Raw genomic sequence first — 12,135 nt, forward strand, 5'->3', positions numbered from 1 at the left:
TAGTTCCTCTGCAATTCTCAATCTTTCAACAAGACATCTTCATAGGCCACTAGACACTTGGTACTATTAGTTCCTCTGCAATTCTCAATCTTTCAACAAGACATCTTCATAGGCCACTAGACACTTGGTACTATTAGTTCCTCTGCAATTCTCAATCTTTCAACAAGACATCTTCATAGGCCACTAGACAAGTACTTTCAAATTTTCAAAACCAAAATATGTGAAAGCAATTTCTTTGGGGCTTCTAGTTGTGTTAGAAGACCCGGATTCAGTACAGTTGAAAAATTATGTTAGTAAAATTATGTTGGTATCTCAAAATCAAAACTGTTGTAGGATTGATTCCAAAATGGAAGAAAGATGGATAAAACATTATAGTAGCTGCCACAAGATATTGCTGGTTGGAGAGGGAGATTTCTCTTTTGCACTCTCTTTGGCAAGGGCATTTTGCTCGGCTTCCAACATAGTTGCAACTTCTTTTGATTCGAAAGGTACATCTTCAAACCTTTTGTTTTTAGGATAATTTATGACTTTGGTCTTTATAATATAGGATTCTCATGGTCTATACGAGTATAGTTCAACTGATAGGGACATTGTAGTATATAAGGTTGGAGTTCGAACTTTTTATACATTTTGATCGTGGTGAATGTTTTTATTAGTGTCATTGCAGGTGAAGTACTCAAGAGCTACAATAAATCAGATAGAACTAAAGAGGTTCGGTTGCACCATTTTGCATGAAGTGGATGCCCTTACCATGGACCAACACCCGTTGTTGCTAGGGAAAATATTCGATCGCATAGTCTTTAATTTTCCCCAGGATATAGGATTTGCTTTTCACAAAATTCAGTAAGTTATTTTCTTCGTTTCTAATTCAACTTAATTAAGGTCTTTAATTTTAATCTGGTGCTCCGATATTACCAAATATTAGTCCATAACATTTTATATATCTATAAACTCCATGTAAGAAGGATGACAAACATATCTATTTTTAAATGTCCAGGAATCACCAGAAGTTGGTGTTGGGTTTTCTACAGAATGCAAGGAGGATGCTAAGTCGCGACGGGGAAGTTCATGTGACACTAAACTGTACCTATCCTTTTAATAAATGGGAAGTAGTGAAATTGGCAAAGAAAGCTGGTTTGGTATTGGTTAAGAAGGTGCCATTTAAAATGCAAGAATATCCATGTTACACTAATAGAAGAGGATCTGGACTCAATTGGGATGGAAAGTTTGATGTTGGTTATTATTGTAGCACCTTCAAGTTCTCGAAAGCAAAAAATGTTCAATCTTTTGTGGCAATATCAGAAATATCAGTAGACCCAAATTCACTGCAGTTAAAAGATACAAGTGAATGTGAATTGAAGTTGTCGAGTAAAGATCAGATGGTTCGCGTTTCAACTTCAACAAATTTGATTGAAACCACTATTTATTCTCCGATCAACACCACAACAAATTCAAATTCAAATTTAATCTCAATGTGCACAATTTTATGAAGAAGCGAAGAATGCATACTCTAAAATTTAGACCAAGCTTTCAAAAAAAAATGTACACCAAAAAACATTTATCTTTGCAATGTTGAAGAATGTTTGAGTTTGTGAAAGAAGCAACTTGTAATTAGTCCTGCATTTCTTTGATGAAATATCGGTCTATTTCGATATATTTTGTCATGTCATGCTGAATAGGATTATGAACAATACTTTGGTGAAATTAAGACTTTATTTTTGGGTGAGAAGATTCTGAGCAATATCACAAAACAAATTTATAGGACCTTCACACTTTATCTTTTAGCACAAGTTTCACCGATAATCTCTCAAATACTCTTTTTCAAAAAATAATCTCTCAAATATTCCTAGTGACATATGAATTTGTTGTAATTTATACGGAACATATTATTTTACTCATTAATATAAATCATATTATTTTAGTAATTTATACATAGTACTATATAGTGTTTTTTTTTTTTTGGTAAATTCTAATATGGACCACTTCATCAAGTGGTCTATGGTGGACCAGTCATGAATAATATTATAACGAATACAAAATTTACTGTTGAATTGAAAGTTTATATCATATAGATCATCAATAGAAAAATTTATAAAATTTGAAAATCATTTGATATGTTATTGAGACAAATCAAGATTAACAGTTTATTAAATAACGTAAATCTTGGTGGGTCTCAATAACATATTAAATAATTTTAAAAATTTTAAAAAAAATTTATGAATGATCTATACGATATAAACTTTCAATCCAACATTGAATTTCGTAAATTTCCTAATCGGTAGATCACTTGTCCATGGACCACATTAGCCTAGTTTTTTTTTCTTTCTTTCTCAAATATATAGTGTTTATTGTGTTATCGTGTGACAAACTCACATTAAGATTTCAAATCTATAAAATTATGTGACCTTTCTAACATTTTATTTCATATTAAATATTATTTAATAAATTCAACACAATTACAACTTACTACCTCCGACCCAAAACCCCTTTTACAATCAACCACCAAGTCCCATCCAATACGCTATCTCCTGATCCAGCATGTGCTCCCACCGACGACATTCCGGCGAGCTTGGTTATCTGTCAGTTTCATGCCTTAACCTCCTTCATCTGCTCTGCCATCACAGCCTTTGCATTTAGAAATGCCTCCGGCCCTACTCTCAGCTTTGGCTGCCGTACTATGCTCATCCTCTCAGATATTGGATTTATTCTCGGGGTGGCATTCCTTCTGTCCGTCATTGTTGACCTCGCTCAGATGAAGCTTGGAACACTCTCTTGCGGCAGCTCTTCGGTCACTTTGGCTGCTGTTGTTCCCCTTCTCATATTTGCTCCTTTGTCGCTTTTGTTTCTCATATGGCAGCTTAAATAGTGGCATGAGACATGGTGGTTGATTGTAAAAGGGGTTTTAATTATATATATGTGGGTTTATTTTAAATAAATAATGTCATTTTCGTGTTTAAGTGTGTCAGTATCCGTGTTGTGTCAAGTGTTCGTGTGTGAGTCTATGTTTTATAGTTTTCTATTCTGCTGTGTAATATCATTTCAAGTTGAATTAATGATGGATAGTTTTTATTTGAACAAGTGTGATTCATTATAATATAGTTGTGGAATCTTGCAATTTTTTTTGTGTGTTCTCAAAGTTGAATTGGTTCTACTTTTACTTATTTATATTATAAATTTGAATTTGGCTTATTTATTAATTTTGACATCAATGGAACATAGGTTAGGGAAACTCTTAGTACATGATTAGGGAAAGCTAATGAGGATTTATGGAACCAGGTTAACTTAACTTTCTGATCAATGACCAGTTTAGCAATAACAATTTACAATCACGAGTTGAACAATGAATTTTACTATCATAACAATTTACTATATATTATAACTACTCACTTGAAGTAATGTTTATAAATTTGAGTTGCTTCTCTTAAAGAAGAATAATCATACTGACTAATAACGGAGCCAGAAATTTTGAATAGTGAAGGCACGAGTGCGAAGTAAGTAAAATCTGATCAATAATCATTTTACTAGAAATTAAACTTGGATTCTTCCAAATGATTCGTCATAGGATGATCTCATTAACTACTTGAAGTCAATTACTTGGTTTAATTGTTATCTACATTTACTCTTAATATGCAAACGTTCAATTATTTTATCATTTTCAATATCAATAAAAAAATCTCTGTATATTCCACAAAAAAAAAATCTCTGTATAAGTAACTAAACAATCATATAACTAAAAAAAAAATGTTTTTATTAATGGATCCAATTTTATGCTTCTACGTTCATCACGTGCTTGAAAATTAGATATTAATGAATGCTTTGAACTTGACTTTTTTTAAAAAAATTATCCGCACTACTTATTACTAGAAATAAAATATAAAAAAAAACCACAATTTAAACTATACACTATAGATGGTGAGTGATTAGATTTAGGGGAAAAAAATATACTCACATACACATTTACTACTTCATTGATAAAAGCTATTTTTTTTTCTTTTATTTGTTTTACATTATACACAAAAAACAAAGGGAAAATGATGAAATAGAGAATTAGTAGAAAGAAAGAAGAATGCACATGATAACAAAAACTATTTACTTTTTCTTTTCATTGTATTTTATTGTGTAATCAGTTGTGTGCTATGTGTTGTGTTGTGGGTGTCAACTTATACTAAAATTCTCAAAAATTAGTGTACTGTAGGCAGATGTGCTATGTGATGTGGGTGTCAACTTATACTATATAAAAGAAATTCTAAAAAATTAGTGTAGGCAGGTGCCCCCATATCCTTGTAACTTGTAAGTGCCTCCGTCCCTGATATTGACTAGTCTTTTCTCGCCATCTATATACGCGCGCACACACAGACACACTCTAGTTTATATCATCAATAGCCAAGACTCGAGAGGATGGGCCAGCTGTTTTATGGGGTGGGAAGAACGATGAATAATGATGAAAACTTCACATCTCTATAATATAATAAAATAAATAAATAACATCCGCGCCCAAATACAACTCACATCATTGGGCACAAGTTTGAAGCCATAATTGCCCACTTCTTTAACACATAGTTTGAATATGACTTTTGCTTGGGACTATAAATATGACATTCACTTATAACGTAGAGATTATATTAAGACCATCTCCAATGGTGAGTACTTATTTTTTAAGTACTAGTACCTAATAGGTACCATCATTGGAGCAAAACATAAATGAGTACTTATTAGGTACTAGTTCTACAATAAGAAGTAGTACTTATATAATTTTTGTGGGACCCATTTATAATGATGTAAAGTTATTGGAGAAATGTATTATTAATGGGACCAATTTAAAACTTTTTAAGATGTGTTGGGTTGGAGAGATTGAGTACCTATTAGGTACTACTAATAAAAAAAAAATTATAAATAAGTTATGTGTACATGTGGGGCCCAGTTAAGTACTCAAAGATGAGTTGCTCCATTGTGAATGCTCTAAGGATTTGTTAATCAGATTAACTAAAACTTGAAATATTTAACACAATATGTAAATAATTATATATTAAGATTGTTGGTGTTTGTGTTGTTATTTTCAGGCTTCATCAAGAAGTGGTGTTGGGGTTTATAATACACTCGCACACAACATATTTGTGTTGGTGTTTGTGTTGTGGTGATGAAAAAAAAAAAATTGAGTTATGATACTTCACTCCACTCGCACATAATGTAGATGATGTGGATGATGTTCACACTCCCAAATTTTTAAACATGATTTTTACGTTGGGGCTTCCAAATAACTAGTTGAGACTTAAAGTTGGAGTTCCAGTTATGCTATTAAGGAATTTAAATAAAAAATTAGGATTTTGCAATGGAACAAGACTTACTATTACATGAATGAGAAAACGTGTTCTTGAAGGAAAAATTATTTTATGAAGTAATATTGGTGTTCAAATTTTCGTAAGAATTCCTTTTAATTTTCAACGGAGTCAATTTTTTTCATTTCTTTTGCGATGACTACTAATAAGAGTCAATGACAATCTCTTAAGCATGTTGGGATATATATTTTGTCGGAGTGTTTTCACATGGTCAGTTGTTTGTTGCGATTTCAAGAGTTACTTTTAGAGAAGGATTAAAAATATTGATTATTGACATGGTCCAATGATTAAAAATCTTGATTAAAAAAACTAAAATAAATTCAAACCCAAACAAATTCATACCCACATTAGAATTTATTTGGGTTTTTTTAAGAGTTTAATTTATTTTAGTTTGTTGTGTTTTATTATGTTTTTCTTTTTTAAATTAAGGTTAATTAAAATAAAAGACAAATGGACATTAAAAAAAATCAACAACTTATTAAAATATTGTACTCATAATGCCACATCATCACATTTAACAAGTATTTAATGTTTTGGATCTAACTAACTAACGGATTTAACATTTAAAGAGTTTTTTTTTTTTTTTTTTAATTCAAGGACTAACTTGATATTGAGTAAAGTTATTTTTTATACGACAAAAAAACAAAATTCTAGATAGTCCATAAAGAAATTAATTGATGTATTCTAGTTTCTTCTTCCCTGATATTACTAACCCTTCCAAATTTCATTGTTCTCTGTTTTTCTGAGAAACACACAGTTCCTCATAAACCCTTCCTCCATATTCAATCTTCAAAAGTTTTTTCAAGCCTTTATTCTTTCTTCATTCATCAAATTTCTTCTTCAAAATCCTCAACAATGTTCTTCTACAAGCTTTTCTCCCGTTTCTCAACAACCATTTCCCGAACCTCACTTCTCTCTACTCAGCGAATTCCCCAACAACAATTCCATAACTTCTCCAATCAATTTCATTCCCTAATCATTCCTCAATCTACCAACAAGGTTCATTTCTAAACTTGCTAATCAATTTTCATTTTTTCCTATTTTTTCATGTTGTAGGATTTTGCTAGGGTTTTATGTTTAAGCTCAGAATTTGTTAGGCTTATGATAAAAAAACATTAATTTGAAAAATACATTATATATTGTATTTGCATATTGTTTAGTGTTGCATTCTAGATTAGCTACCTTAATTGTTGCTTTCTATGAAGCACAGACTCTAACACGTCAACACCAATAATAATTTGAAAAATGAACATAATTTAATGTAATCATAAGTTTTGGTGTCGTGTCGGCGACACCTACATGTGTCCGACACCGGGACACGCTTAATCCGAGGAGTGTCTGTGATTCATATAATGCTTTAGCATGTTGTTTCAGGTTTTTAATCCGTTTTAGTAATTCCTTTTGAATTCCAATGTTTAGAATGAATAAAAAAAACTATCTGAATGTCATTTTTGGGTTTAGAAAAATAGCTGTGAAATCTCATTGGTCATTTTGCTTCTGTTGATTTTGATTGTCCATTTTAGGGAAGGATTTAAAAGGGTGTTATGTTTGTCCGGATGCGTTAATGTATATTTTATTTTAATTTCTCTTTTGTTGCAGCTTGAGTTTGCTAATGTTAATGAGTGCTTTTTTCAAAAGAAAAAGTTATAAAGACTAAAGAGTGATTAAAAGAAAAAACTTTAATTAAGTATCTATCATTTGATGAAGAAGAGAAGAACACTGTGATTGAGCTTAAATCTTACTATAATATATATCCTCTTTTCCGGTTTCCCCCACGCCCCATTTTCATGTGTTTATTTTAGGGTTTTGTGTTTAACGTTTATTACTTTTTGAGGGAAAATCAGGTTCTAGTGTTTATTGTTACTATTGTTCTCTACTTTTGGACCAATTATCTTTAAACTCTTTAGAGTAAATTACTAATACTTTCTAAACTTCTCATTTTGGTTCTACATATATGGTTTTTAATATTCCAGCTAATTCCATTTCAAGTCGATTTCTTATGTCCATCTATAAATTCCTCAACCCCAAAATTTGGATTTTCTTCATCAGCCTCAACTGAAACAGAAGATAAAAAAGGGAATAATGTGCATAATGGTGATTCCATAAATGATGATCCTGCAAAAACAAGTGAACAGGCAAAGGAAATTGATCAGCCAGGACAAGCCAAGCCTGCAGATCAAACAGAAGAATCAGGAGGATCTATTTCAGATTCTCAATCTCAAACTGTCAAAAGAAGGAGAGGTGTTAAACGAACTGCATTTTCTGATTCAGATTCAGAGAGTGAATCGGATTTATCCAGGGATGATTTGATTAAGCGTGTAGCCGAGAAGGAAGAACTTTTGAAATTGAAGCAAAAAGAGATTGAGAAAATACAGGATAAATTTCTGCGGGCTTATGCAGAGATGGAGAATGTCATGAACAGGACTCAACGTGAAGCAGAGAATTCAAAGAAATTTGCTATACAGGTCTTAGTTTGAACCTTTTTGTCCCAAATAACTTACTTTTAAACTTTGGGCTGAGTAATTTAAATGTGCTACAGAATTTTGCAAAGAGTTTACTTGATGTTGCGGATAACTTAGGAAGAGCTTCATCAGTTGTAAAGGAAAGTTTTTCCAAAATCGATACATCGAGTGACTCTGCTGAAGCAGTGAAACTACTGAAGACACTTCTTGAAGGAGTTGAAATGACCGAGAAACAACTTTCAGAGGTAGAGTGTTCTATCTGTATAATTGCAATCATCATAGCAAACCTAGCATCTAATCTTATTTTAGTCATGATGTGGTTGAAGTTTTCTTTCATATTCTGCTTTTCAATTATTGCTGCTGTATTTTTCATTTATGGTTAGTTTTTGTTTGGTCACCGCAACGGATTGAAGATTTATTGCATGATTGTGGGGATAAGGGTTATCAGGAAGGGACTGGGAGAGAGTTTTGTAGCTTGGGTTCTTGTTTGGTTAGGTGTTGTGATATTAGGGGATTATTTCGGTTTCTTTTCAAAAGCCAATTTCATTTTAAAACCTAAGACATGCTGGATATGATCTTATTCTGATGTTTTTATTCTATCTCCCCTATTGTTGTTTTGAAAATAACTTGGTTGTTTTTTGGTTCTGAGGATCAGTTGAAAGGTTGTAAATATGATGATTAGCTTACCTTTGAACTTTGATTTGTTAAATGAGGTGGGGAATTTGAGTAAAGACCTAGGCATCTTAATGTGTTTCCATACTGTTTCATGGTTATAAACTTATCATGAAATTATTTGTCCCTCGGGCTATTGTTTTGAAGGTATTGCTTCTACTTACAGGTGCTTAAAAAGTTTGGAGTAGAAAAATTTGACCCTACAAATGAGCCCTTTGATCCACATAGGCACAATGCAGTCTTCCAAGTACCTGATGATTCCAAGCCCCCAGGCACTGTTGCAGCTGTGCTGAAGGTAATTTAGATAATTGCTTGATGGACTTTGTTTTTTTTTCCCTACCAATTTTGAAATTTGTTTCAATCAATAAAATCTTTATGTTCTATTTTGGTCTATGTTGCATGAATATTCCCAAACTTATGGCCATTTTTATCATGTTCTCATTCAAGCCAATATTTTTATTTATACTTCTGCCTTTTCTCAGCTTATCTATACTTTTTATTGTTAAGAAATTCTTATTTTGTTAATGGCGTAATTCCCTTGATCTGTGTCACTAATTGTGACAAGCTCTTTGCTTTTATCATCTCATTCATACTTCCCATTTATGATTGTCTATAAAAGAGCCTTTGGATCAGAGGTTTTGCTTCATTGAATGTTGGAACAAACTTGGCCTTATTCATGATTTTGTTCTATAGGTTTATTTAGGAGATTGAATACATGAATAAAAAACTATCCAACCGTTATGTTTGCAGGCAGGATATTTGCTTCATGATCGTGTAATTCGGCCGGCGGAAGTTGGTGTAACCCAAGCAAAAGAAGATAACAATCCAGCAGAATGATGGAAACGATAGTGTAGCTGATCATGACCCATAGAAAAGATATTTCCTTCTTATTGCATATTTGGATATCGTGTGATGTTTCGTTATGTATCCGAAACATTATGATCTTCCCTCCTTGGCACTAGTTCTATTTTCCATGCCTTTTACCAGCATGCAACATACTATTCTTTTTATTAATCTCATGTTTGGAATAACATGATACAATAAGATGAGTTTAGTTCCATCAGATTTTCCTTGTATCGGTGTTGTTTATACCAAGTATAGTAAATATTTTGGTAGCGAGAACCCTAGTATGAAACTAAGAGTTTTAGTCGCTTTTTCGAAGATCATAATTGAAAGACTAGGATCATAACGGACCTCGCCGCATATCCGTACAGTTTTGAAATGGACGAAGGCAAATTCTCTCAAAGAGCAGTTAGCTTCCTTTAAGACGCAGGCAAAACCACACAAGCTTGAAGTTGCAAACCATACAAGTTTGTGAAGTAACAACAATATCTATGACTATGTTACTTTAGGTGCAATGCTTGGCACACAATATTATTACCAAGATGGTTGCTGTGCTTCCGCCTAGTTCTGACATGGAGGCGGACAACATTACCTGGTGTGGTTCTTGTGACCGCAAATTTTCGATAGTTTCAGTGTATGAATTATTGTGTCGGTTTAATGACGATGGCTGGAATGAAATATGGTCGAGTATCTGGTGCTTAAAAGTTCAGAACGTGCAAAACATGTAGAGTATCTTCAACAAAATCTAGACAATGCTTGCACCATGTTTTGCACGAGTTGAATGAAAAGTAATGACTAAAAAGTGTGAAAAAAATATTCAGGGACTAAAATGAAAATTATGGAAAATTATACGGACCAAAAACATATTTAACCCTTTTTTATTTCCAAGTAGTTTAGTGGCTAGAAATTTCACTCTTAAGATAGATAAGTGGTATGTCCGGGGTTCGGACCCCATCCTCTGCATATAAAATGCGATATTTCTACCAACTGAATTAACCTTACTAAGAGATAGGGATAGTTTTGTTATTTATATATATTATGTATTATGTATCATACATTTGTTTAGTTTTTCTAACATACATAAAAATTATTTAGTTACTCATGATTTGTGTAAAAGACTCAAAAGATTTATTTAATAGTGTCAATGATTTCTTTTAAAAAATGTTACAAGGATAATTTATAAAATATTACAAAATAATTTGAAAAGAAAATAATTGTTTCACAAGGATAATTTTGTCATTTAAATAATATATGTATTATAATATGATATGATAAAATAATATTATCATGTTCGTTATTTTGTGATGATAATGTAACAATATCATGTTTTATATTATATCCTGACTATCAAACCAATCTTTATAGTGTGTAGCTAAATTTTTGGTAGTATTATTGTCATTCCTCCGCCTACAAAAAAAGAAAGGTAAAAAATAGAGTATTGAATAGAAAGTATTTTAATATTTAATTTGGACTTAGCTATGGTATTAAATTATTATTTTTTGTGCCAGCTTATAAATTATATCATCATTCTAATAAAAAAGTAATAACACTTATAAAAAGTTATAAACTTTTTCACGTCATCATTATTCTATATAATCTGATCTCTAGTGCTGTTATTGTCACAAATTAAGAGTTGATTTTGAGAACTTGAGAAAAGACTAATATTATTGTGATAATATGGCAACTAAATGCTCAGGCTTTGCAACATTAGTGCTTATTGCAAGCATCTTAGTATTAGAAATTTCTGCTCAAATTGAATGTGGTGGTGACTTGACTGGGATTATAACCCAATGTAAGAGCTTTGTTAAAAAGGATGGGCCTAAAATTCCACCATCAAAACCTTGTTGTGAAGCATTAAAAGGTGCTAATGTCCCATGTTATTGCAAATATGTGACTCCAAGTATTGAGAATATGATCAGCATAGAAAAAGCTTTGTATGTAGCTAAAACTTGCCAACTCCAAAATATTCCTACAGACAAGTGTGGAAGTAAGTTAATTTCTTTACTTTTTATAATAATAAAAAATTGATTTTTTTTTTTGTTTTTTGTTTTTTGTTTTTGGAAGAATGGATTAATTTTTATATGTACAATTCTAATATTGTTAAGTATAAATGTGACTCTTTCAGGTTATATTATTCCTCATCCTGCTCCTCCAAAGGCTTGATAACAACATTGACTTGGGCTTATGCAACTTGTATTAGCTTGATATTATTATATATATGAATAAAAAAAAAGCATGAATTTTTTTCAATTATTTATTTATGTTTTCTCTTCCTTTGATTATATATGTATATAGAGAGCGTTATTAACTAACTCGAGAAATATTTTTGATTCGATTTTTAGAGTTGTTGATTTGAGAGAGGGACACATCTAAGAACTTCAAGAGTTGGGGAAATTGTCATTTAGTATAAATATCAATGCAAAAATATATAAATGTATAAGCAATAAAATGATGACATTATTTTCACTAAGAAAAAAAAAAGGAGATTTATAAAAATTAGTATAGCATTATATACATTTAAAAAGTTTACCAATGGCTAGGTCGTCAACAATGCATATCCGGAAAGCATGAATATTTTGGCCACTTTGTTTTGTTTGTATTATTTATAGGCATAAGTATACGGTTTTTTTGTTATTAACTTTGATGTTGTGAGTTTGTTCGTAGATTCATCTTTTAAATTTTATAGATATTAAATTTGAGTAAAAGTTAAAGATAATAAGTCCCATAAAATACATAATTTTTCATTTTATAGAATGTGAGTTTAACCACCGGATTACTTGGTAAAAGAGTTAATGATATAGAACAACAAATGAAAATACTTT

The 12,135-nt window shown here is 31.5% G+C and overlaps 3 protein-coding genes across 3 annotated transcripts; all 3 read left to right on the plus strand.

Moving 5' to 3' along the window:
- The first annotated feature begins 333 nt into the window (after positions 1 to 333).
- Positions 334 to 1,590, plus strand: LOC123920430 (uncharacterized protein At4g26485-like). Its single transcript, XM_045972687.1, has 3 exons — positions 334 to 488; positions 657 to 843; positions 998 to 1,590. The coding sequence occupies exons 1-3, from the start codon at positions 347 to 349 to the stop codon at positions 1,488 to 1,490; spliced, it is 822 nt and encodes a 273-aa protein (XP_045828643.1). The 5' UTR covers positions 334 to 346; the 3' UTR covers positions 1,491 to 1,590.
- Positions 1,591 to 5,991: 4,401 nt separating this feature from the next.
- LOC123920432 (grpE protein homolog 2, mitochondrial-like) lies at positions 5,992 to 9,533 on the plus strand. The gene is made up of 5 exons (XM_045972688.1): positions 5,992 to 6,335; positions 7,310 to 7,801; positions 7,876 to 8,043; positions 8,637 to 8,765; positions 9,221 to 9,533. Exons 1-5 carry the CDS (start codon positions 6,192 to 6,194, stop codon positions 9,305 to 9,307), a joined length of 1,020 nt encoding a protein of 339 aa, XP_045828644.1. The 5' UTR covers positions 5,992 to 6,191; the 3' UTR covers positions 9,308 to 9,533.
- Positions 9,534 to 10,972: 1,439 nt separating this feature from the next.
- On the plus strand, positions 10,973 to 11,616 carry LOC123920433 (putative lipid-transfer protein DIR1). The gene is made up of 2 exons (XM_045972689.1): positions 10,973 to 11,300; positions 11,439 to 11,616. The coding sequence occupies exons 1-2, from the start codon at positions 10,991 to 10,993 to the stop codon at positions 11,474 to 11,476; spliced, it is 348 nt and encodes a 115-aa protein (XP_045828645.1). The 5' UTR covers positions 10,973 to 10,990; the 3' UTR covers positions 11,477 to 11,616.
- The last annotated feature ends 519 nt before the right edge of the window (positions 11,617 to 12,135 follow it).

Source organism: Trifolium pratense, linkage group LG4, assembly GCF_020283565.1.
Source record: "Trifolium pratense cultivar HEN17-A07 linkage group LG4, ARS_RC_1.1, whole genome shotgun sequence".
NCBI lineage: Eukaryota > Viridiplantae > Streptophyta > Magnoliopsida > Fabales > Fabaceae > Trifolium > Trifolium pratense.